This window comes from Ambystoma mexicanum, chromosome 13, assembly GCF_040938575.1.
Source record: "Ambystoma mexicanum isolate Mex_15411 chromosome 13, UKY_AmexF1_1, whole genome shotgun sequence".
NCBI classification, from domain to species: domain Eukaryota; kingdom Metazoa; phylum Chordata; class Amphibia; order Caudata; family Ambystomatidae; genus Ambystoma; species Ambystoma mexicanum.
This window is the reverse complement of record NC_090938.1, coordinates 802,037,730-802,063,495: the sequence shown is the minus strand read 5'-3', so window position 1 is coordinate 802,063,495 and position 25,766 is coordinate 802,037,730. Positions and strand designations below refer to the sequence as shown.

General features: G+C 50.5%; 1 protein-coding gene across 3 annotated transcripts in view; it reads right to left on the bottom strand.

The window, feature by feature from the left end:
* The window catches only part of DAXX (death domain associated protein), a 281,310-nt gene that overhangs the window by 153,163 nt on the left and 102,381 nt on the right, over positions 1 to 25,766 (bottom strand). For all 3 annotated transcript variants that reach the window (XM_069635217.1, XM_069635216.1, XM_069635218.1), the window contains exon 4: positions 19,946 to 20,130. In XM_069635217.1, coding sequence (XP_069491318.1) covers positions 19,946 to 20,130 — 185 coding nt within the window. The remainder of the gene's footprint in view (positions 1 to 19,945; positions 20,131 to 25,766) is intronic.

The window sequence follows — 25,766 nt, the reverse complement described above, 5'->3', positions numbered from 1 at the left end:
TACGTAGGTTGGGGCATTGTTTGAGATACATTTATGCATGGTATGAAGAGTTTTGAAAAGAAGTCTAGCTTGTATGGGGAGCCAGTGATAGTCTCTCCTGGTTTGAGAGATGTGATCAGTTTTTTTTATTCCAAGGGCTGCTCTAAGGGCCTTATTGTGTAACAATTGTAACCTGGTCAGATTGTTCTTACTTGAACCTAATAGGAGGATGTTACAGTAATCAAGCTTAGACAGAATAAGGGCTCTGGCAAGCGTGATGCAGTTTGGTGTAGAGAGAAATTGCCGGCTAAGGGAAATGAGCTTGGCTGTATAATGCTGTGTAAAATGCAAGGGAGATGATGTGTTTGGACATAGTGAGACAGTCTAAATAGACAGCTAAAGTTTTGACTTGGTTAGAAATCGGAATGGGCGTGTCATCAATAATGGGGACGTATTTTCAGTTGGGCTGGTGAGCCTACGATAAGTATCTCGGTTTTTTCGCCATTGAGGCAAAGGCTGTTAGAGGCCATGCAGTTTTGGATAAGGGAATCAATGTTTATGGTGATAGTGTCTAGGTCTTTATTTCCTGTGATTGGGATAAGTAACAGAGTGTCATCAGCAAAATTGGTATAGATGACTCCCATGGCATCTAGAGCCGAGAATAGCAGTTTGGTGTAGGCATTGTATAATGTGGGAGAAAGGCAGGATCCTTGTGGTACTCCTTTCAGTACTGGTATGGGGTTGGTCGCTTCCTCGCCTATGGCAACTCTAGAAGTTCGTTCTGATAAGAATGATTTGATCCAAGTGGTTGTGTTTTGGGAAAATTTGAAATTATTGGTAAGGGTTAGGGATAGTTTATTTTGGTCGACCAGGTCGAACGCAGCGGACAAATCCAGCAATAGGAGTATGCCCAGTTTGCTTGAGTCTCTAACAGAGTCCATTTGATTTTTTAGATCAAGTAAAGCAGTCTCCATGCTATGTTTGGGTGGGAAACCCGATTGTCTTTCACCTAATAGGTGGTTGTTTTCAAAGTGCACTTGGACTTGGTTGTAAGCAATTTTGTCTATTATTTTGAGGAGGAAGGGGACTGTGGTGATGGGTCTATAGTTGGTGGGGATGAAGGGGCCTAGGGAGGGTTTTTTCATTAATGGTTTACCCCAAGCTTCTTTGATATCAGCTGGGACTGTGTTGGAACTGAAGGAGGCGTTAGTGATGATGGGGGTAAGGGTTTGAGAGCAGGATTTAACTAGTTTGGCTGGGAAGCTGTCGCCTTTACAGAAGGAGGGTTTGAGAGAGGCAATCACTTCACTTACATGGTACTGCAAGACTAATGAGAAGTGAAATTGTGTGGTTGTGTTGGTCAGATTAGTTTGGTCAATGGGTACAGATCTTGGACATTTTTCTAGTAGTTTTCTTTTGGAAGTGATTTTATCTTGGAGGGAGTTTATTTTATAGGCTGAGGCATTTTGGATGTCGTACACTATGCTTTACTAACAGTGACTACATGAGGGGGGGGGGCAATGGGTGTTTCCAGTTCTCTTAGGATAGAGAACAATTCTTTACTATTAGAGGCTGCATTAGCAATGCGTGTATTAAGCGTGTTGGATTTGTGAAGGATAACAACACGTTTATATTTGGAAGTGAGGGGAGGTTTTTTTTGTTGCTTCATCTGTAGGGGTTTTTCTGGTAAGGTGCTCTAGCGCTCTTTGGTTCCTTCCAAGTTCTATGAGTTCATCGTTAAACCAGGTATTACTACGTTTGGGTCGGGGTAGTTTGGGTTTCAGAGGGGCGGCTTGGTCAATGGCTGTTTTTAAGCAAGTATTATTATAATGGGGAATGATGGAAGGGTTGGAGGAGGTGATGGGGTGATCTGATCTTTTTTTAATGAAAGGGGTGAGTATCTCTTGTGTTAGCCAGCGTGAGTTTCATACTAGTATAGGGATAGGAGGTGGTTTCCTGTAAATCCTTTGTCAATATATTGAATCGGAGTAGGAAGTGATCAGACCAAAATGTGTTACTGATGCTTTCCAGGGCGACAGGTATTCAGTGATAGTATCCAGTCTAGGAATGTCCCTTTGGAGTGGGTGGGTTCTTTCTATCTGTACAAACCGCATGTCTTGTAACGCATTGTTAAAAGCTGTGGCTTTAAGGTCTTGGGGATCATTGTATGTCTCCTAAGAGCAAGCATTTAGTTTTGGGTTTGAGTAAAGGAGTAATGAATAGAGGGATGTCAGTGTCAGGGTGATTAGCAGGATTAGGTTCTCTGTAAAACATGAGGTTGATAATAGTTTTGGGATCTGTGGTTAATTTAAGAGAAAGCATCCCGTAACCCTCTAGTTTCCCATTGCTACTGATTCTGAGCTGAAGAGAGGTTTTCGCAGTAACAGCTACTCCACATCCTACTTTGTCTTGTCGGTCAGAAGTGTAGCTTGTGTTCCAGAATGATGTCATGCACCTGAGGCATGTGCGCCTAATGATCGCACATTTAGTAAGGCTCCTTGTAGGAGATTGATTGGGCGAGGGAGGTGGGGGGGAGGGGTGCTTTGGGAGGGGTGCTTTGGGATGGGTGGGGGGTGGGGGTGGGGTGAAGACCAAGTCTGGTGGAGGTGGTGGGCCTGTAGGGGGTATGGTGGTGCACGTCAGTGGTGCAAATTGGGTAGGAGCAGCTTTGATCAGGGTTGGTGTTGAAGTTTGTTTTTGTGGTGAGTGGATAGTGTGCTTGGGTATCTTGGAGCTTACGGTACAGGCGGAGGGTGTTTTTGTATGGATGTGAAGGAACAAGTTACTTACCTGTAACTGTTGTTCTCCAGCATGGGTCTGGCATGGATTCACATGCTCATGAATATTCCCCGTCGTCAGGCCGGGAATCCTCGGTATAGAAAAAAAAATCAGTATCAGTTTCGTTTCTGATCTGTCTTTCTTAGTAGTAACCAATCACTGGTCTCTGGGTCATACTGCCCCCAGCCAATGACTGCCCTCTCCCTAAGCCCCACCTCTGGCAGCCATCCTCAGATTTGGTAGCACATAAAGTGGCAGTATGACCAAGTGAAGAGCCGCAGAGGGGTAGGCGGGAGGGTTCGCATGTGAATCCATGCCAGACCCATGCTGGAGAACAACAGTTACAGGTAAGTAACTTGTTCCTTCTCCAGCATGGGGTCTTGCATGGATTCACATGCTCATGAATAAGAGAATACATAGCAGAACACACATGCACAACCACGGAGGTGGCAACAGGCTCAACATTAAGCAATACAACAACTCAACATTAAGCATCTCTTACCTCCTCACCAGGCTCACCTTAGGCAAACAGGTTGCGCAGCACTGCTTGGCCGACCCTGGACTCCTCCCTGGAGTCCCGATCGACGCAGTAGAATCTTGTGAAGGTGTGCGTCGACCTCCACGTCGCAGCCCTGCAGATGTCTAGCAGGAGGACACCAGACAGGAACGCCGTGGTAGCAGCGATCGCTCTGGTCGAATGGGCTCTCGGATGGCCGGGCAGCGGTCGGTTCACCAACCGGTGACAGTGCATGATGCAGCCAGAGAGCCATCTGGAAATGGAAGTCTTCGACAGAGCCTTCCCTTGATTCCCAGTCCCAAAGTTCACAAACAGCTGTGACGTCTTCCGAAAACTCTTCGCGCAGTCCACGTACAACTTCAGCGCTCTAGCTACATCCAGCGAGTGCAAAGTCCTCTCGGCCGGCGACTAAGGCGACGGGAAGAAAACTGGCAACACCAAGGGCTCGTTGAGGTGGAAGTCCGACGGCACCTTGGGCATAAAGGAGGGGTGCGTCCTCAGCACCACCCCCGTGTCATGAAAAGTCAAGTATGGAGGCTTGCAAGATAGGGCCTCGATCTCTGCCACTCGTCGTGCGGAGGTGATGGCCACGAGGAAAGCTGTCTTCCATGACAGGAACTTTAGAGGCGCCCAATGCATAGGCTCGAATGGGGCCCCCCCATGAGCCTGGTCAGCACCACATTAAGCTCCTACGCCGGGGCAGGAGCCTTCACCGGCGGAAATGATCAGAATAGTCCCTTCATGAATTCTTTCACCAGGCGATGAGACCACAAGGACGCCCGTCCCGCAGTCCTGGTATATCGGGAGATTGCAGCCAGATGCATTTTGATGGAGGCGTGAGCCAGTCCAGCTTTGGCCAGCCACAGTAGGTACGGCAGTACTTGAGGGGCCGTAATCCGCAGAGGGTTAATCTTCTGTGCACGGCACCAGACAGAGAACCTCTTCCACTTATGTCCGTAGCATTGAGAGTTGAGGACGCCCTGGCCTTTGCAAGAACCTCTCTGCAGTCGGCCAGGATGTCGTACCCTCCAAACTCTAGTGCTGCAGGAGTCAGGCCTGCAAGTTCAGCGACTCCGGGTTGTGGTGAAAAATGGCGCCTCCTTCTCTGGAGAGAAGGTCTGCGTCCGTCAGCAGCTTGACTGGTGTGGATGTTGACAAGTCCAGAAGGCCCGGGAACCAGATCTGTCTCGGCCACGCCGGTGCGACGAGGATCATCCTGCACCGGGACCTCTTGAGCTGGTTGATGAGCCGGAGCAGCAACGGCAGCGGAGGGAATGCATAAAGAAATAGGCCGTCCAGGGGAAGGAGAAAGCATCGCCCATGCCCCTCGGCTGGGGGAACCTGCTGGCGAACCTACTGCACTTGGAATTCGTCGCCGTCGCGAAGAGATCGATTTGGGGTTCGCCCCATCGTCGGAAGAGTCGATCCACTTGATCCTGGCGTAGTTCCCACTCGTGGCACGAGCGCAGCTCCCTGCTGAGTGAGTCGGCGATCGTGTTTTTTATTCCTGCCAGATGAAGAGGCACCAGAAACATCCGTTGGGCGACGACCCAATGCCACAGATCCTGGGCTTCCTTGGATAGGGCCGGGCACCTGGTTCCGCCCTGCTTCCGGATGTAGAACATCGTGGTGGTGTTGTCGGTGAAGATCCTCACCACCTTGCCCTTGAGGGACGGGAGAAAGGACCTGAGGGCCCAGAACACTGCGCGGAGCTCCAAAATGTTGATGTGGAGTGACTTCTCCTCCTGGAGCCAAAGGACTCTCGCGTGAAGATCTCCGGAGTGCGCTCCCCAACCTTCCAGGGAGGCGTCCGTTTTCACCGTCACCTGGTGAGCTGGGATCTGAAAGTCCGTGCCCGCCGACAGATGGGGGCGGGAACCCCACCACCGGATCGCCCGACGGAACGTCTCGTTGAGAGGGATCCTGTCCTCGAAGCTGCCCGTCGACTGGACCCAGCGGGCATCGAGGAACTCTTGTAAGGGGCGCATCCGAAGCCTGCAAAGGCGCACCAGATAAATGCAGGAGGACATCATCCCGAGGAGGGACTTGATAGATCTTACCCTGGCCATGTCCGTGGCCAGCAGACGCTGCACCTTGGCCAGAATGGTCCTGGTCCTTTCCTCCGACGGCGAGGCCAGTCGCGCCACTGTCGAGCTTGGCTCCCAGAAACAGGGCGACTTGCGACAGAACCAGGTGGGATTTTGGAAAGTTGATGGAAAATCCCAGGTCTGTGAGCAGCTGGACGTCTTCGCAGTGTGCTCCACGGCGAGCTCCCTCGTCCTTGCCCGGATGAGCCAGGTAGGGGTAGACGTGGATCCCCTGTAGGCGCAGCCGCGCCGCCACCGGTGTGAGGCACTTGGTGAACACCCTGGGTGCCGACTTCAATCCGAATGGGAGGGCATTGAACTGGTAGTGCCGGTCTTGGACCACGAACCTGAGGAACTTTCGGTGTCTTTTTAGAATGGGGATGTGGAAGTACGCATCCTCGAAGTCCAACAACGACAGGAAATCGCCCTCCTCCAGCTGTCCCAGCACGTGCTGGAGGGTGACCATACGGAACTTCTGCGCCTTGATGTGCTTGTTCAGTCGCCGTAGGTCCAGGATGGGGCGCCATCCTCCCGTCTTCTTTTTTACGAGAAGTACCTTGAGTAAACTCGAGCCTCGAAGCCTCTTTGGGACGAGCTGCATCGCCCTTACTTCCAACAGTAGTTGAGGAACGTGATTTTCCTTCCTGGCCACGGGTGGAACCCGAGGGCACTTCTTCTGAAACTCGAGGGCATGCCCTTGGGCCAGGGCGTCCAGCACCCAAGGGTCGGTGGAGATGGACTCCCACACGCTGACGAACCTCGCCAGCCGGCCTCCCGCCGGGGTGCTTCGGCGGGGGCCCGACCCCACGGTCGGTTCAATCTTCTTTGGAGACAGCCTTGACTCCTTGTCCTCCCTGTCGACAACGGGCACCACCTGGCTTGCCGCGTCCCCTGTAGGCTTCCTGGGACGAAGATCTTGCCGCTTGGCGGTACGTGGAGGAGCCACTGCCGGATCCCTTGGAGGCACCTTGTCTGCCTCCGGCGCGCCGAAAGGATGGCCGTCGTTGTTGGAGCACTCCCAGTGCCTGGGCAGTCTCTGTCTGTCTTGATGGCCTGAAGGGACTCATCAACCGCCTTCCCAAACAGGTTGTTCCCGTCGAAAGGCATGTCCAAAACCTTGGCTTGTACATCCTGGCGGAAATCCGTGGCTTTGAGCCATCCTCGTCTCAAGCAAACACTGTTGCCCAAATGACGGAATCTGGTGTCGGCGATGTCCGTTGCCACCGTGATCCGAAGCAATCTCACCCTCCTGTAGGATTTCCAGGGCCTCAGCCCTTTTGGCGTCCGGAAGGAAGTCTAACAGAGGGGCGATTTTGAACCACAACTCGCTGTCGTAACGAGCTACGATAGCCAGGGCGCTGGCCGCCTTGATAGTCGTCGCTGCGGATGAGATGATCCTTCGTCCCATCGTGTCCAACTTCCTGCCCTTGCCGTCCGGCGGGGAAGTTGATGTCGAGGCCGATGCACCCCCCCAGCTTTCTTCTTTGCCGCCGCCGAGACGACCGAATCCGGGGTAGGTTGTGCCCGAAGGCACAAGGGGGCGCGTCGGGGACCCGGTACTTCTTCTCGTACCGGCTTTGCCGGCGCCGTGGCAGGGTTCTTGAGGAGGGCGAGCCCCTCATTCCAGATGTCATCAAGAAGCGGTACAGGGAGGACCGTTTTCCTTGTAGCCTCGCGCCGTTGGTAAAGGAACCCTTCTTTCTTCTTCTCTTCCGGGCAGAGCTGGAAAAGCTCGGCTGTCCTGGAAATCATGGCATGAAAGGATCCAATCTCGTCGGGCGGGGACGCCCGAGCAGGGGGCGACAGGGGACACGTCCCGTCGTCGCCTCCGTCATCTGTACCTGTCGTAGCCGTGTCCGTGCCTGTATCATCCCCGTGGGTAGTAGACCGGGGGGAGGGGGGTGAGGCAGAGCAGGCCGCAGAGGTGGCGTAGGATGCGTCCTCCTCCTTATGCGGTGGACTTTCTGAAGGTCCTGGCTCAGGTTCCCCCGTCGGGTCTGGCTCAGGTACCTCCGTCGGGGGAAGGGGCAACCTTGCCCTTATCTCCGAGCATAAGGACTGAATCGCTGACAAAATGGCCGCCGAAGTGTCCTGCGGCGCCGGAAACAACGGACGCGAGGGCTCTTGAGGAGCCTTGTCGGCGACACTGTCGCTCTCGTCGCCGTCATCGGGATCCCTCCAGATCGGCTGGTCCTCTTCCACGACTTCGATGAGCTCTTCTTCAGAGGTCGTGTCCGTATCCACGATGGCCACCAGCCCCTCCCCCACCTTTTCCAACGAGGACTTTGTGGGGGTCTTCTCAAAGGGCCTGAAAGAGGACTCCCTCCGCGGTGGCAGGGAGACTCTGGGTCCTGAGGGCGCCTCTACTGGTGTAGCCTCCACAGGCTGAGCCAGGGCCGCGGCGACATCCTCAATCGAGGTTTTAGCAGGGTGAATTAACGCCATTGTCACCTTCTGGACGCCTGGGGCCTTCACCTTGGGGGGAGGGTCCGAGCCTCGCTCCCCCTCTGCCGGAATCTTCGAGATCGACCGGGGCCTCTCCAGAAGCTTCGCCGGGTTCTCGGACTTCCTCTTACCCAAGCCAGAGCGTTGGCTCGTGGTTGATGGCGCCGGGGAGGATGCGCCCTGCCTGGCAGCCAAGGAGCCCGAACGTTCGGCGCTCCCGGTGCCCGCAGTGCTTAGCCTTTTGTTGGGCGCCCTCACAGGACTTAGAAGACCGCTGGGACTTTTTTCTTCTTCTCGCCTGACGGGCTCTTCCCTTCCAGCCAGTTGGCGAGACAGAGGTGGCGATCCTTCATGGTGCACTCCGACATGTTCCCACAAAACGCACAGTCCTTCTCCGTGTGCGTCTTGTCCTCATGGAGACAGAGGCATAACGAATGCTCGTCCTCCTTGAAAACATTCTGAAGCTGGCATCCAGGGCAGGTCCTGAACAGCTTCCCAGGCGTCGAGCTTCCTTTCTCCTGGGCCATGTCCGGGTAGGCCTCGGAACTTCTGGAATCCTCCAAAAGCGTAACTCGACGAAAACTTCACCCTTGAGGGGCGTAGAAAACTCTGAAACGGATCCCCGTTGATCGGATGTAGAAACGGTGGAGCTTGAGGCTCTATTTAACCGAAAAATGAGAAAACACTCCTGAAAAAGCGTGAAAACGCAGCAAAAGCTCGAGAGCTACAGCACGAGGACTCCCAAAACTTGAACGTGCGGTAAAAATCTGAGGATGGCTGCCAGAGGCGGGGCTTATGGAGAGGGCAGTCATTGGCTGGGGGCAGTATGACCCAGAGACCAGTGATTGGTTACTAAGACAGATCAGAAACGAAACAGATACTGATTTTTTTCTATACAGAGGATTCCCGGCCTGACGACAGGGAACATTCATGAGCATGTGAATCCATGCCAGACCCCATGCTGGAGAAATGGAGTTTGATTGTGGAATGTACGGGCAGACAGTCTAGCTTTCCTAGAACTACTTGTGATGGGACGGGTGGATGAGAAGTTCTGTAGCCGAGTCTGTTGTCTCCTAGGGCCTAGGCATGGCGCAGTGAGCGGGATGGAAGGATAACAGCCTCTAATAGCGAGAAGTGGTCATAATGTAGAAGAGGGGTGCACAATCGTTGCTAAGATGTTTATTTGAACAGGGTCCACAGTATTTTTTTATGATGTTTACCCTTGGTTTTGAGTTCACAAGCAAAGGGTCAGTTGTAGGACAAGGTAAAGGGTAATGTCTAGTGCAATAGATGTAGACGAGTCCTAGGTTTTGGTAGATATATGCACCTTTGGAACATGGTAGAGTAGTGGTATGAATTTGTATAGTTGGGGGGGGGGCAGGCGTCATATCAAAGTATGTGACCCAGTGAGTTGGATTTTTGGAAATGTAGTAAGTTAGGCAAAGTACAGGCAGCAAATAAAACATTCCAATATTAAATAAGTGATGGGAATTCATAGTTTATAAGAAAACTGTTGAAAAAAATGCAGTGCAGTATGGTGGCAGTAGAGAACGAGGAAAGGCTGCTATGGGTGAAATAGGATGCAGAAGTGTACTTGCAGGCACTATTTGATGAGGCTAGGGTAAACCATGTTAGGAGGATTTCAATGAGTCGGTCGGTTGGCGTTTGCTATCCTATGATCAGATGAGTGTCGGTTATGTAAATAAGGTGCATGGGAACATATAGCACTAGGCGTGGGGACAGTAGTAGCAGAAATACAAGGGATGTAGCAGAGTATAGTATCAGGTGGGTAGTGGTGATGGGGGGGTGATGCAGAGAGCACTTCACACGCTCAAGTACTGTCATGTAACCAGGTTTCCCTACTGGAGGTGAGCTCCAACATAAAGTGGGTAACTACATACAGTTATGCATCGGGATCAGACGGTGCTAACAAATAGCTAAAAAGTCAAGACTATAATTGTAGATACAATGCATGAGTGTTAACGTGGAGGCGAGCGTGGCAATAGCTAACAATCAAATTACAGATATGACACAGTAAATAATCAGATTCAATGCAACGTTTAGTCAGGACAGCGTTGATTAAACAATTATTAAATTTAACAGTCAGTTTGAGTAAGCCTTCTTCAGAAGGGGCAATATAATAGTAACGCACAAAAACACTCCGAAATACACACCCTCAACATTTCTAAATCAGTAAGTATCCTTTGGAATGGCACACAGACACTTCCTACACCCTCGGGTGACTTTAGTAACTAGGACACTGAACATTAATATACCAGGGTTTGCATTTAGGGCAATACTTAGGAGTATGTCAAAGAAAAAGATTATTAGAATAAAACAAGAGAACTCACAAATATTAAGTGCTTTTGGTAACCCCCCCAATGCAAAGTTAATTAACCCCTTCCTGGAAGGAAGGCCAAACACACTGCCAGGCCAAAGTCAATTGGGAGAAAATGTCTAGGTGAGTTGAAGCAATTCTTGCAGGTAGGTAAAAGTCTTGCACAATGTTTTAGAAGTCTTTGTAGAAAAGAAGAAATCAAAGCAGGGCCACAAGCTGATAAGGCTTGTGAGGTAAAGAAGCTGATAGCAACTCTACAGAAGCAACCAAGACAAGTCTCAACTGAGGTTACACAACAAGAGGCAAGTTCTCTTAGACTTTACAGTACCTTTGGTTAGAAGAAAAGGGCTTTGGCTGGCTTCTGTTCCTGTGCATCTCTGCAGATCGTGTTCCTGGGCCTCAGTCGTGGGGACAAGAGGGTGGACGTCTGGAGGACTCCTGCACTGCAACGGGACAGTCAGCGACCGAAAAGGACCAACTTCTATTCAGTGGCACTTTGCAGTTTCAGCTCCTCGCGTCTAAGCAAATAGCAACACTGCAGACTCTTGGCTGTCAAGACGGGCTTTCCTTGTATCTGGGGTCCAGCACTGTTGAGGTGGCTCGGGCTCGGTCAGTCCTGAGGATCTTCCTGGAGCTCTTGGCCAACTTAAAACAACGCACACGACCTGGTGTTCCTCTCCCTGGCTCTACAGTTTTCCAGCAACAACGTCAGCGTAAATTCAACCAGCCCCGAGAGGATGTCCAGGTGGCTTACTTTGGAGTTGATTGGTCCCACCAACTCAGAGGGAGAAGTCGTCCTTGCAGGGCTTCTCTAGTCGAGGTGAATTCGGAGCTTCTGCACAGTAGCAGGGCTTCACCGGGCAAACCAACAGTCCAGGAGTTGCAGCAGCAGTCTCTTCTAAGTTAGTCTTCGGATTTTTTCGTCCAGTGGTTGACTCTGCCTTCCAAGCCAAAAAGCCTTGCCTTTTATGCAGGTTTCTCCCATTCATTCCAGCCTAGCCGTCAGTCACCCAGCAGGGCGTCTGTCGTTGTCGGACAGCCAGCCAGCCAATCACCTAGGAGTGCACTCCTGTCTCCTAGGAGACCAAGTACAGGGAGTTTCAGGCACCTCCATCGCTTCCTGCCCCCGCCAGACACCCTGGAGCCAGAAGCAGGCTTCCCTCGTGAATCCCGCCAAAGACAAAACGAACAAAGGGACCAAACTTGGTTTGGCGCGCAGAGTAAATCTCAAGAAGGACCTTTCCACAAGGAAATCCCAAAAAAGAAGACTGGGCATTTTGACAAAAATGGCACCCTTCAGTGCTTTAAAGCAGCTGCAAACGCAGACCGCAGTAAAAGCACACTACGGTAGTTAAAAGTAAACCACTGCCACCAGCCATTCATCGAGGAAAGAGTAACATAAAATTGTTACATTAGAAGCTAGACAGAGGGAATACTAAGTAGCCCCTCCAGCACCCTATTGTAAGATAGTGTGTGCTGGGTCTAGAAAGTTAAAAGTTTAAGTAAAGTCAATTTCACTTCACTGCTCTTGGAAACAGTAGTTTATCCAAGAGAAGGCATTTAAACCTTGGGGAAATCTGAAAGACTTCCCTGTGCCACAGCACTGAAGGTGCTGTGTGACGCAATGTAAAAGATGATGCCTATGGAGTTTGTCAGCCTCCACAACCAAAAGAAACAGAATCAAAAGTACAAAATCCCAAAGTTCAGCAAAACAGCTGGGGATCTCTAAGATGGGAGGAATTTAGCACTAAACTGAAAATTCTCCCTAACATGTACGAACCAACCCCGTCAGATGGGTGAGCAGCTTCCAAGATGTCTGCCACCCATGCCTGTGATCAACAGAGTGTATTGGGAGCCCATGAATGGGAGCAGCTGGATAGTCTGTGCCAGGTAGTTGCCCGGAGGTGCTGTCCAAGGAACCTTGTGCTGGTGAGACAGGACTGCTATGCCCCAACAGTGCCCGCAACAGAGCACACAGGAATTAAGCTGCCTGTGGCCCAGAGACTGTTCACAAACCATGCTAGAGCGAGAGGCCATAGGGCAGGCTGGCTGAAGGGGGCCAACATTTACTCAATAGATTTCCTTGGACCAGGACGCGAAAAAGATCATGGGTCCCAACTGGAGTAAGCATAAGCGGCATAAAATGGGAATGATCAGCCAATATCCGCACAGGTGACCGTTGAATAGGTGACATTGCAGGATCTGCAAGGAACAGAGACTGGGTTGCACCAGGACATAATCTGTCTGGGTTCAAAATCTGGAGGTTCAACCTTCCAGATAACAGATGCAAGACCATTTGTCGCACGCAGACCTGCCAGGAGGATCACACAGGAAACCTGTATGCTGGAGCAAAATTGTTTTATTACTATACCTTTTCTTCACTTACTTTGCTGCACTACAGTGTTCTATTGCTGATCTTCCTGTGCTTAAAAGTAAAGTATTGGTGCTCTTTAGCCGGAGCACCCCATAAGTGAAAGTGTATACATCAGTAGTGCATGTTTAGTGTGATACTTACATGTGGCTTTTAACTGTTAAGAGTTGTCCAAGGCCTAAATAAATAATTCTATTTTTTTATACATGCTGCCTATTAAGAGCGCTAGGAGTGCTCAGTGTGCTTAACTGAACCCTTCACCACTCTCACAGACTCCCAAGTCTACGCCTTACTGCTCAGCCATACTACAAAGAAGAGTTTGAGTCTTTCCATGTTGCCCAGAATAGAGTGGCCTCTCAGACATTAGGCTTGTCAGGCTACTGGACAAAGGTTAACGATTCCATGGTTTCCTTCTTGGAGACACAATTGGTCACCAAATTGGTCAGGAAAGATTTATTGTGCATCTTCAAAGTGGAAAGATTGCACAGGATCCATTTGAGATTGCCCATGTGTGTTCTTGTGGCCAAGATTTTCAATTTTAGGGCCAGACAATAACATGGGCCAACAGTGGGGCACTAGTCGGGCATAGTGCCATTTCAGCAGTGGGGTACTAAAGTAAGCAAAATGCAGATTTCAAGCATTGGGACTCTAGTGTACATGGTTAGGTGGGGCTGGGCATGTTCAGCATACCATAAAGGGTTAGAATGATGTGGCCATTGACTTACTAGTAGTTGCGGTTTGCAGTGGAGAGAACAGGTGTTAGGGAGAATTCTCATAAATATGCCAATTTGAGGACTTGATTTTTTTTTTACCTGGAAATAGTCTGTGCCTATTTTTCCCACTCATGTATTTTGATGTGCGTTTTACTCTTGAGTTCTTTGATTGTGGAGTTTTAAGATAACTACATAGGCATCTTTTCATGTGTGTTATACAGCACCCTCAGTGCAGTGACACAGGAATCTTATTTTTTTAAGACTTCTCAAAGGTTTAAATACCTTCTCTGGGATAAACTACTGTTTCCCAGAGAATGCAAGGTTAACAAGACTTTACTAGTCTTTTTAAATTCCTAGACCCAGCACGCACCAGAGTGTTGGAGGGGTTACCTAGCATCCCTGTGTCTAGAAACTCATGTAGTAGTCAAATGCTACCCTTTCCTATCGAAATGGCTGGTGGCAGTGGTTTTAGAACAAACTACCATAATTTTTCCCGACCACGAACACCGGTAACTAAAAATCGCGGGAGCCATGTTTTTCAAGATGGCGCCTTAAGCCCCTTTGTTTAAACAGGTCCCAGTCTTCTATTTACGCCATTTCTTTTTGGAAAGGTCCTTCTAGTGTTCGTCTTTGCATGCCAAACCAGGTTTGGTCCCTTTGTTTCCATGCCTTTGGCGGGCTTCAGGACTGTAGACCGCCTCTGGCGTATGAGTGTCTGGTATGTGCCGGAAGTGAGGGAGGTACCTGAAACTCCCAGTGCTTAGTATCCTAGGAGACCCAAATGCACTCTGGCGTGATTGGCCGGCTGACTGTCCGGCAAGGACAGCCACTTTGCTGGGTGAGTGGCAGCTAGGCTGGAATGAATGGGAGAAAACTGTTTAAAAGGCGAGTCTCCTGCACTGGAAAGCAGAGTCGACCACTGGAACGAAAGAACCGAAGACGAGCTGGAAGAGGACGGCTGCTGCAACTCCTGGACCGTTGGTTTACCCGGTGAAGCCCTGCTGCAGGTCCGAATTGCCAAGTTCATCTCGACAAAGAAGCTCCTTCAAGGAAGACTTCTTCCTTGGAGTTGGTGGGACCAATCAACTCGTAAGCCACCTGGATACCATTCTCGAAGCTGGCTAAGATTAACCAGGGGGAAGGACACCAGCTTGTGTGCTTGAACAGCTACTCGAACTGAAGTGAATCCATTTTGTCAGGGTTTTCTGACGATCCCGTGCGGTGCAGGAGTCCCCCGACGTCCTCCCTCTTGTCCACACGACTGAGGCTCAGGAACAGTGAGATTTGCAGGAACTACCTGGAACCAACATCTTCAGCTGCATCTTTTGCTTCATACTAAGGTACTGTGCCAACCCGATTGAGAGAACGCTTTTCTTATGGTGAAAGTTTGTGGAACTTTCCCAATTTACAGGCCTAATCGGCTTGTGACCCAACATATGATTCTTTTTCGTACAAACTACTTCTGAGAATGTTGGCAAGACTTTACACTAGTCCATTGACTTTGGCTCATGCCTATTGAACTGAATCAAGTCTTCTAGTGAACCATAGCCCTTTGCACTGCCTATGAAAGTATTTGTGATATATTCTATTAACCTGTGCCTTTGCCTTCCCATTCAAAGTGACTGAAATGCCCTTTGGCTCATTTCAGGGGAGCTTAAATTGTTCAGAAACTTATTGGTTTTGTGCAATTATATTTGTGTATAATATTAAAATGCCACCTAGTGAATCTTTTCTAAATGATTGTGTAATAAATGTATAACTGTTTTACCAAGAAAACTTGAGTATAAGTGTCTACTTGAACCACTGTGATTGTAAGACCTCTGTAACTTCTTGTACTGCTCACATTCCCTCTTGAGATAAGCCTGGCTGCTCAGCTCGCTACCACAAAACTGTGTAGTACAGACTTATACCAAAGGTTGGTTTTTGCTTACACCTGTAGTTCGAATTGTATGTGGTGGTCCACGAGGGTACTGCATGCAATTCTGCAGAACAACGATCATGGCAAGACTTGGAGGAGTGAGAGGAGTCTCTGGAGGGGTGATGCATAGGTGTTATACAGCTGAGTAGACAGTGAGTTAGTTCTTTGTTGTAGGTGCAAGGGAGTGGGCTCCTAGTGCCCTGTGGCAAACTGGGGAAAACGGGGCCTTTTCTTTGCCGAAAAGGCCAGCGCTTCCCACATTTTCTTTTTCTTCTTCAATAAAGCACAGAGAGCTCTGCTCTCACCAGCCTGGACATTGGGCAGCTGTTGCAAGCAGGGGTGAATGGATCTGCAGATGCCTGATGTAATGAAAAGCAGGAAGGGCTTACAGCAGGCCTCGGCGGTCACGTGGTGTGAAGTGCGCCGCTTCCGATGAGGTGGGTGCTTCTGGGGGTGGTGTGGTGGGGGCTCCTGCCCTCCTCACCTTGACAAGCTTCTGGTGGTCAAAAGGGACACAAGGTGACAAGCTTACTTTATCCTGCGGCGTACCATGGGGATCAGGGGTGTGGGAGGAAATGGATAGGCTGTCATGCCTTCTCATTGAATCTGCAAATGCGTCGCCCAGGGAGCCGGTGCCCAGTCAATACACAAACTGATGGCACTTCCTGTTCTTCCAGGAGGCAAATAAAACCACCCGAGGATGGCCCCATGTGTTGAAGACCCCCTGCAGCACCTGTTTGTTCAATTGCCATTCGTAATTGTCTGCTCCCACTGTGCTGACCGGACCGAATTGGCCTCTCCGGGAGGTGGACGGCCGTGAGGTTGATGTTTTCCAGGGCCCATTCCTACATTCGGACCACTCCTGCTTGTTGACATAGTACATGCTGGTGGAGTGGTCGGTCTAGATAAGGACAGTCCTGCCCTCTGAGTGGAAGGGAGGCTCCGAGGGCTAGCCAAATGGCCCCCAGTTCCAGCCGGGTCCAGACTCTGGACGCTGTGGGTGTCTAGAGTCACTCCTCAGCCCTCTAGGGAGGAGTCTGTAGTGATAGTGACCTGAGGGGCCGGCTGGTGGAAGGGCTTGCCCATCCGCAGGTTGCAGTCCCTGGACCACCACATGAGGTCCGAGTGGAGAGAAGGCGGTATGCTGACCAGCTCAGCTTAGGAGCCCTTCTCCAGATTCCATGAGGCTGCGAAGTGCAGCTGTAACCGCCTCATACGGAGTCTTGTGTGTGGCACGACACAGAGGAAAGCTGCCATGATACCCAGTTAAGTGTTTGTACCACCAAGCCAAGGTCACTTCCCTGGTAAGGAAGTGCGTAGTGGCCCTCTTGATGGCCGTAATCTTGTCCTACGAGGGAAAGACCTTCTCAGAGCTCGTATCCCAGATGAGACCCGCGAAGGTGAGGTTCTGCGTGGGCTGCAGCTGAGACCTCTTGAGGTTCATGGTAAACCCCAGGCCGTGAGTTTGTCCATAAGCGCAGAGGAAGTGTGGGTAACCCCCTCTGGGGATCTCTACCCAGTGTCCAGACGTCTGATGATCGCAGCTGAACCTGCTAGCATCGTGAACTGAACTGGAGAAGTCTGGGTCTGCCTGCGTCGGGGACCGGTGAGAAGTCCATACCCCCAACCGGTGGCCCCTCGCGCAGGAGCCCGTTTCTTTTCTACGGCTGTTGCAAAATAGCAACTATCCCGCACTCTCAACCTGCTTCTGCCCACAAGTGGAGGCCTTGCTTGAGTAGTGGGGACTTGTTCTGCATCACTTCATTCACCTTCCTGAACTGCCCGATATCCTTGAAGAGGCCCTCTTTTGTCCATTGGCACCAGCGCATGCGGTTACTTTTGAGCATAAGGCTCCTCTCTTCGTAGGGCTCGGACTTCCTCCTAGTTAGGTGTATTTCAGATGTCAAACTGGGCCGAATGATTACTTGCACTGCCTGTTTTCCTCCCCATCTAGGTGGGCTACATATTACGTGCTCCTAACTCCTTAGACCCCTCGGTCTTGTATATATATATTGTATTGATTGTGATGTGTTGGTTTACTTTAGTATTATTGTGATTCTTTGCTATGGTCTATATTACAAAGGCCTTGTAATAAATGTGTCTATATTTTTAATATAACACCTGTCTGGAGTAATTTGTAAGTGTCCTTGCTTTGTGTGATCATTGAGGTCTTTGTCACCCTCACTCCTCTAGAGGCTTAGTCTTGACCGCCTGCCACAGCTACCCTGATTGGTCTGGCTTGTCCAGAGGTTACCCTGTCCCAAGAAACTAGGCTGGCCTCCTGAACCTCTGCCCCTCCAGGTCTGAGTTCAGAAAGCCATATTAACAAGAACCACCACCAGATTTTAACAAGAACCACCACCAGATTTGAGAGGCAAATATGAGTTGAGAAAAACATTTCTTAAAAATATTACCCAATGTAATGGTAAGCAATGTGTTAACCTCCGAAGGATGAAAGGCCGAGTCTGCATTGCAAGGATTCAAACTTGGGAAGTCCAGGTCTGCCACAAAGGAGAGGACTTTTTCTATTGGGTAAATGTGAGCATTTGCTGACCAACAAGGGGCTTAGAAGCTTCTTCTGCAGTCACTTGTTGGGAGATGCTGCAAATGAATTCATGACCAACCCTTGGACAGCCCTTCTACAGTCCAAAATCGAAATAAAACTAAATTAAAAAAAAATCTAAAACCATTCCTCTCTCAACAGACCCATAACTACACGTCAAAAAATTGTCACGCAGTTCATCCCAGTCTCTAAAACTGAGGTAAACGAAAATCGCCAGCCTCAAGCCTTCAAGATGCCAAGGAGACATCTGCGTAGCCTCATTCATCAAAGACTGTGCCTCTGAAATTACACCGATCACAAGTCTAATCAATGCCTCTTTTGAAAGCAGCACTGTCCCAACTAATCTCAAAGATGCATGGGTCTTACCACTGCTGAAAAAAAAACCTACTTTAGACCCCAACATACCGACAAACTAGCGACCCATAACAACTGCGCCCTTCCTCCTTCAAATATTGGACAGAGCAGCAGATCCAAAATTATCTGGAAACGAACAACCTCCTTGGCCTACGGCAATTTGGTTTCCGCCCAAGACATGGGGCGGAATCAGCCCTACTGGACTTAAAACACAAATGGATCAGTTCAAAGTTAACGGAAATCTAGCACTCCTCCTCCTGCTCGACCTTTCTGCTGCATTTGATTTAGTCAATCATAACATACACTGCAAACACTTATCTTCAGCTGCCCACTTCTCAGCCAAAGCTATACATTGGATACAGTCGTTTTTAACTAATAGAACCCAGAGGGTTTGCTCACCTACCTCAGCAGTATTGCCAGCCTCGGTCACTTGCAGAGTACCTCAAGGCTCCGTGTCTCCCCTACACTAACATTTTCACTAAACCGCTATTTGACAGTCTTGACGACGATCACCTATACCAACTATGCAGATGACACCCAAATCCTCATACCAATCTCCGGGTCTCACGACACATATTCTTAATCAGTAAATGCAATCTACCAAACCATCCAGTCTTGAATGGCCCAACATGGTTTGTGCCTAAATGACGAAAAACAGAATTACTCCTTATAGGATCGCAAAACTGCCTCGACAAACTATGCTACTTCTTCAAGTCCTTCCCTATTGACTGCAACACTATCATGGTGTCCAAGGAAGTAAAAACCCTGGGTTTTAACCTTGACTCAGCTCTCACCTTAACTAGAAAACTCAACGCCTCTGCATCAGCTTACACTTCTAAGCTTATCAATGCCTGTAGACCCTTCCGGTCTTCAGACAGCTGCATTACGCTGGCTAGAGTCCTTATCTTTACTGCAATGCCCTCTATGCTGGACCGAAGTGCCACAATATAAAAAACTGCAGGCGACTCAAAATAAAGCCTCAAGAGCAGCCTTGAACATCCCCAAAAATACACACATCAGAACGACGAGACTGAACCCCCACTGGTTACCTGTCCAAGAGCGAATTCTATCCAAAATCCTCTGACGCACACATCTAATTCAGCCCCCAACTATTTAGCCAATACTTTTTCCATGAACCAATCCAACAGACCTACGCGCTCACCATACTCTCAACTACTCTCCATCCCTAGATTTTAGTTACAGAAAGCCTGGGATAGCAGATTCCCAGTGGTAGTCGCCAAACAATGGAATGCCTTGCCAGCCTCATTAAGGTCGGAATCCTCCTCCTGGACCATCCACAAAAATTAGAAAACCTGGGGGGTGGGGGAAGAGAGAGAGAGATTGATTTCTAGGAAATCCTGCAAGTGTGGGAGTGGGTGTGGGCAGAGATCCCGAGGGGGTCGGTGAGGTGAAGCCCTACCCACATGTGATAATTCCACATTTTGAAGGCGGCACTAAATTGGCCAAAAAAAAGTATGTTTCGGCCTTCAAAATGCAGAAATCACACATAGCATTCTTCACTTATCCATTGGATATGTGGAGTGAGGCGGGGGGAGTATTAAAAAAGTACAAATATGTCAAAAGCTAAGACAGCTGTGAGTTTGATGAGAACAGATAAAATAGTGAAAGTACATTTACCTAAAAAATGTTAACCAAATTAACAGCTACAACCAACGAAGTAAACTGTAAAATCAAAAGCAATCAAGAATGGCACATGTAACCAACACAATGAGGAAGCAACAGTAAGGAGGAGAGTATTTTAGGTCTTTGAAGACTGTAAAGCTTGGACCATTGCCTTTGAATTATGAAAGTGAATGGAATGAACTAGAGTAGAAGAGTGAATATCATCAAAGCCCTCTCAAGGCGATTAGCCTTCCTTTACCTTGCTCCCTCTCATGAGGTAATGGGAGGAACCTCCTCGTCGCCTTTTCCGATCCAACTCATCTTCACCATCGTCCTGCATCACAGCATACTTCTTCACTACTTCATCAAGATGCGAGAGAGCCACTGAACGGTTGTCTCGCAAACGTCGTGCAAGAACTGGATCCATCAGGGCAGGATCAGTGCCTTTAAAAAAATATATATATATATATATATGCTGGTGAAATAAACAGGGCGAACAAGAAGGGGGTACAAAACAAAAGAAATGCTGTGGAAAGCAAGAAGAGAGGAAAGGAGCACAGAAGGCAGAGAGCGGAAGCAGAATCGTAGAACGCCTGAGTGAAGTCTTTCCACATCAGTGCAATAGTCATCATGCTTAGACATATACAGGACTGAAAAGCCACCAAGCACTGTCCTATTTATCATTTCACTGCAGTTTTCACTATGGTTTTCCAAGTGCAGTGTGAAACGGAGCTGGAGGCTGCACGTTTGCTTGTTTTAGGGGGTCAATGTTCTTACCAGTCACAATTGTAGGGCTTTTTTTGCATTTGAAGAGGTTGGGTACACATACGAAGCGTCCTGGCAAAGGAGCCATACCATTTGGCCTCTTAAGGAAAAATGGCAATGCTCCTTTACTTAATATCAAACTTTTCTGAATTTAGTTTACATAAGGGTATCGATTTGGGATTGTGTAGCTGGGTTGCACCATAAGATGTGTTGTGTCCACCAGTGTACAGGTTTATATGATAGTAAAGCGCCTATACACAATGTGTTTCAAAGCGCTTCAAGACAAGGGAAAATACAATGACATTCTTACAGGCCATGAACAGTAAGGATGTGAAATTAACTATCGTACTCGGCCCAACGACATTTCAGATAGTGCGAGAGCTAAGATATAGATAAGGAAGGGAGGGTGAGAGTGGGAAGGAAATGGAAACAGAAGGTGACTACCGTACTAGGCCTGACGACATTTGTGGTAGAGCCAGAGAAAACAAAAAGGTGAGGGAGAGGGGTGCAGAAAGGGAGGAGAGGAACAAAACAAGCGACTATCGTACTAGGCCTGACAACATTTCAGATAGTGTTGCGGGAGTGTGGGGGGCAACTAAGGGGAGGGGTGAGGAGACAGACAGGATTGCCATCATACTAGGTCCAGGGACAATTCTGATAAGTGCATAGAAGAAAGTAAGGGGAGGAGGGGATTTGAAAAGGAAGAAAGGGAGGAGAGAACAGAGTAAGCAGTCAAAAAGAGTGGAGGAGCAAGAGGGGAGAGCGCATACAATTGCAGAAATCAGAACACATAATGTTGCAAGCCTGGATACAAGATGAAGATGGGAACAGCATGATTCAGGGCCACCATGATGAAGGGTGACGCACCGTGAATCAATGAAGTCCATTAAAGTCAAGTCCAGCATTTACCACAAGACGGTTAAACCAGAATGTATCAGGACAGGCTCCTGCAGAAGTAGGCTGGAGGGGGAAGGGAGTAGGGTAGAAGAATCAAGCAAAACAGGCAACACGTGTGCGATAAGCGAGGGCACAAGGGAACATCATGGGGGGGACCAGATGGTTGGGGATGGCCTGTGGGGACAGAGGGAGTAAACACATGTTGGTGCATGTTTAAATGTGTCTGAGCAGGGGTTTGGGTCCTGGGTCCTCCTGGTTGAAACAGGAATTGCCCTTTTCCTAGCCTGCCTTTTGCTTCCGACGCCCAGGCGAGAGACACCTTTGCTCTAAGTGTTAGGAGCAGGAAAGAAGAGGCAGGGCTAAGAAGGTGGGTGGTGCTTAGGCCAGGTGACCTAGATCCACTTGCACCTACTCCCCATCTGCATAGGAAAAGAGGCCGGAGGGCTCCTTAAGTAGGGAAAAAGAGTGGCAACCTGGAAGGCGCCAGGTGGATGGGGCTTAGGCCAGGTGACCAAGATCCACTTGCACCTTCTCCCCATCTGCCAAGGAAAAGAGGCTGGAGGGCTCCTTATGCATCAACAACTGTGCCTGCATTCAACAATCTTGTCGCACCACCCATACCGGCAATTTCATAGCAAGTGGATATGGAACAAGTTACTTACCTGTAACTGTTGTTCTCCAGCATGGGTCTGGCATGGATTCACATGCTCATGAATATTCCCCGTCGTCAGGCTGGGAATCCTCGGTAAGGAAAAATCAGTATCAGTTTCGTTTCTGATCTGTCTTTCATAGTAGTAACCAATCACGATCTCTGCGTCATACTGACCACAGCCAATGACTGCCCCTCTCCCTAAACCCCGCCTCTGGCAGCCATCTTCAGATTTGGTAGCACGTGAAGTGGCAGTATGACCAAGTGAAGAGCCGCAGAGGGGTATGCCGGAGGGTTCGCATGTGAATCCATGCCAGCCCCATGCTGGAGAACAACAGTTACAGGTAAGTAACTTGTTCCTTCTCCAGCATGGGGTCTGGCATGGATTCACATGCTCATGAATAAAAGAATACATAGCAGTACACACATGCACAACCACGGGAGGTGGCAAAGGCTCAATATTAAGCATTATATCCAAAACTCAACATTAAGCAACTCTTACCTTCTCACCAGGCTCACCTTAGGCGAACAGGTTGCGCAGCACTGCTTGGCCGACCCTGGACTCCTCCCTGGAATCCCGATCGACGCAGTAGAATTTCGTGAAGGTGTGCGTGTAGCAGCTCTGCAGATGTCCAGCAAGCGCACACCAGATAGGAACGCCCTGGTAGCTGCGATCGCTCTGGTGGAATGGGCTCTAGGACAGCCAGGCAGCGTTCGGTTTGCCAACCGATGACAGTACATGATACAGCCGGAGAGCCATCTGGAAATGGAAGCCTTCGAGAGAGCCTTCCCCTGATTGACAGGTCCAAAGTTCACAAAGAGTTGTGACGTCTTCCGAAAACACTTTGTGCGGTCCACGTAGAACTTCAGCACTCTAGCCACATCCAGCGAGTGCAAAGTCCTTTCAGCTGGCGACGAAGGCGACGGGAAGAAAACAGGCAACACCAAGGGTTCGCTGAGGTGGAAGTCTGACGGCACCTTGGGCATGAAGGAGGGGTGCGTCCTGAGCACTACCCTTGTGTCGTGAAAAGTCAAGTACGGGGGCTTGCAGGAAAGGGCCTGGATCTCTCCCACCCGTCGTGCGGAGGTGATGGCCACAAGAAACGCTGTTTTCCACAAGAACTTCAACGGAGCAGAGTGCAGAGGCTCGAACGGGGGTCCCATGAGCTTGGTCAGCACCACGTTGAGCTCCCACGCCGGGGCCGGAGCCTTCACCGGCGGGAACGATCTAAACAATCCCTTCATGAACTCTTTCACCAGACGATGAGACCACAAAGACGTCCGCCCCGTGGTTCTGGTGTATCGGGAGATCGCAGCAAGATGAATCTTGATGGACGCGTGCGCCAGTCCAGCCTTGGCCAGCGTCAGTAGGTACGGCAGTACCTGGGGAGCCGTAATCCGTAGAGGGTTAATCTTCTGTGCGTGGCACCAGACAGAGAACCTCTTCCATTTGTGTCCGTAGCATTTAAGAGTTGAGGATGCTCTGGCCTTTGCAAGAACCTCTCTGCAGTCGGCCGGTATGTCGTAGCCTCCAAACTCTAACGCTGCAGGAGCCAGGCCTGCAAGTTCAGCGACTTCGGGTCGTGATGGAGGATGGCGCCTCCTTCCCTGGAGAGAAGATCCGCGTCCACTGGCAGCTTGTTTGACGGGGACGCTGACAAGTCCAGAAGGTCCAGGAACCATATCTGCCTCGGCCACGCAGGTGCGACGAGGATCATCCTACACCGTGACCTCTTGAGCTGGTTGATGAGTAGGATCAGCAGTGGCAATGGAGGGAACGCGTATAGAAACAGGCCCTCCCAGGGGAACGAGAAAGCATCGCCCATGCCCCTCGGCTGGGGAAACCTGCTTGCGAACCTCCGGCACTTGGAGTTCGTCGCCGTCGCAAAGAGATCGATCTGGGGTGTGCCCCACCGTCGGAAGAGGCGGTCCACTAGATCCTGCCGTAGTTCCCACTCGTGGCACGAGCGCAGCTCCCTGCTGAGCGAGTCGGCGATGGTGTTTTTTATCCCTGCCAGGTGAAACGGCACCAGAAACATCCCTTGGGCGACGGCCCAATACCACAGATCCTGCGCCTTCTTGGACAGGGCTGGGGATCTGGTACCGCCCTGCTTCCTGATGTAGAACATGGTGGTGGTGTTGTCGGTGAAGATCCTCACCACCTTGCCCTTGAGGGACGGAAGAAAGGACGTGAGGGCCCAAAACACTGCACGAGCTCCAGGACGTTGATATGGCGGGACTTCTCCGTCGGAAGCAAAAGGCCTCTCGCGTGCAGATTTTCAGTGTGCGCTCCCCACCCTTCCAGGGGGGCATCCGTGGTCAGTGTCTCCTGGTGGCCGAGGGTCTGGAAGTCCATGCCCGCCGTCAGATGCGCGCGGGTGCCCCACCACCGGATCGCTCGTCGGAAACTCTCGTCGAGTGTGATCCTCTCCTCGAAGCTGCCCGGCGTCTGGATCCAGCGTGCGTCCAGGAACTCCTGCAACGGGCGCATCCGGAGCCTGCACAGGCGGATGATATAAATGCAAGAAGACATTCCGAGGAGGGACTTGATGGACCTCACCCTGGCCGCGTCCGCAACCAGCATCCGCTGCACCTTGCCCAAGATGGCCCTCGTCCTTTCCTCCGACAGAGGCCAGAAGCGACACGGTTGAGCTTCGCTCCCAGAAACAGCGCGTCTTGCGTGGGCACCAGGTGGGACTTGGCATAGTTTATGGAGAATCCCAGGTCAGTGAGTAGTTGGACGGTCCTTGCTGTGTGCTCCACGGCAAGCTCCTTCGTCTTCTCCCGGATGAGCCAGTCGTCCAGGTAGGGGTAGACGGGGGATCCCCTCTAGGCGCAGCCGCGCCACCACAGGTGCGAGGCACTTGGTGAACACCCTGGGTGCCGACCTCAATCCGAAGGGAAGGGCTCTGAACTGGTAGTGACGCCCTTGGACCACAAATCTGAGAAACTTCGGTGTCCTTTTAGGATGGGGATATGGAAGTAGGCATCCTCCAAATCCAACGACGACAGGAAATCGCCCTCCTCCAGTTGACCCAGGACGTGTTGGAGTGTGACCATCCTGAACTTCTGTGCCTTGATGAATTTGTTCAGCCGTCATAGGTCCAGGATGGGACGCCATCCTCCCGTCTTCTTCTTCACGAGGAAGTATCTTGAGTAAACTCTGGAGCCCCGAAGCCTCTTTGGGACGAGCTCGATGGCGCCCTTCCTGAGCATCGCCCTTACCTCCAAGAGAGGTTGAGGGACGTGATGTTCCTTCCTGGCCACAGGGGGGGACGCGCGGGCACCTCTTTAAAAACTCTGGCGCGTGACCCTGAGCCAGGGCGTCAGGCACCCAACGGTCGGTGGAGATGGACTCCCACACGCTGACTAAGCTCGCCAGCCGGCCTCCCACCGGGGTGCTTCGGTGGGGGTCCGACCCCACGGCCGGTTCAGTCCTGCTTCGATGATGCTTTACTGCCTTGTCCTCATTGGCGACTACAGCGGGGTCCGCCCGACTTGCCTCGTCCTCTGTAGGCTTCCTGTGACGAACGGGCCGCTTGACGATAGGTGGAAAATCCGCCGCTGGAACCTTTGGAGGCACCCTGTTTGCCTCCACCGCTCCGAAAGGGCGGCCGTTGTTGCTGGAGAACACCAAGAGCCCAGGCCGTCTCCGTGTCCGCCTTGATGGCCTGTAGGGAATCGTCCACTGTTTTCCCAAACAGGTTGCTCCCGTCGAAGGGCATGTCCAAGACTCTGGTCTGCACGTCCTGACGGAAGTCAGTAGCCT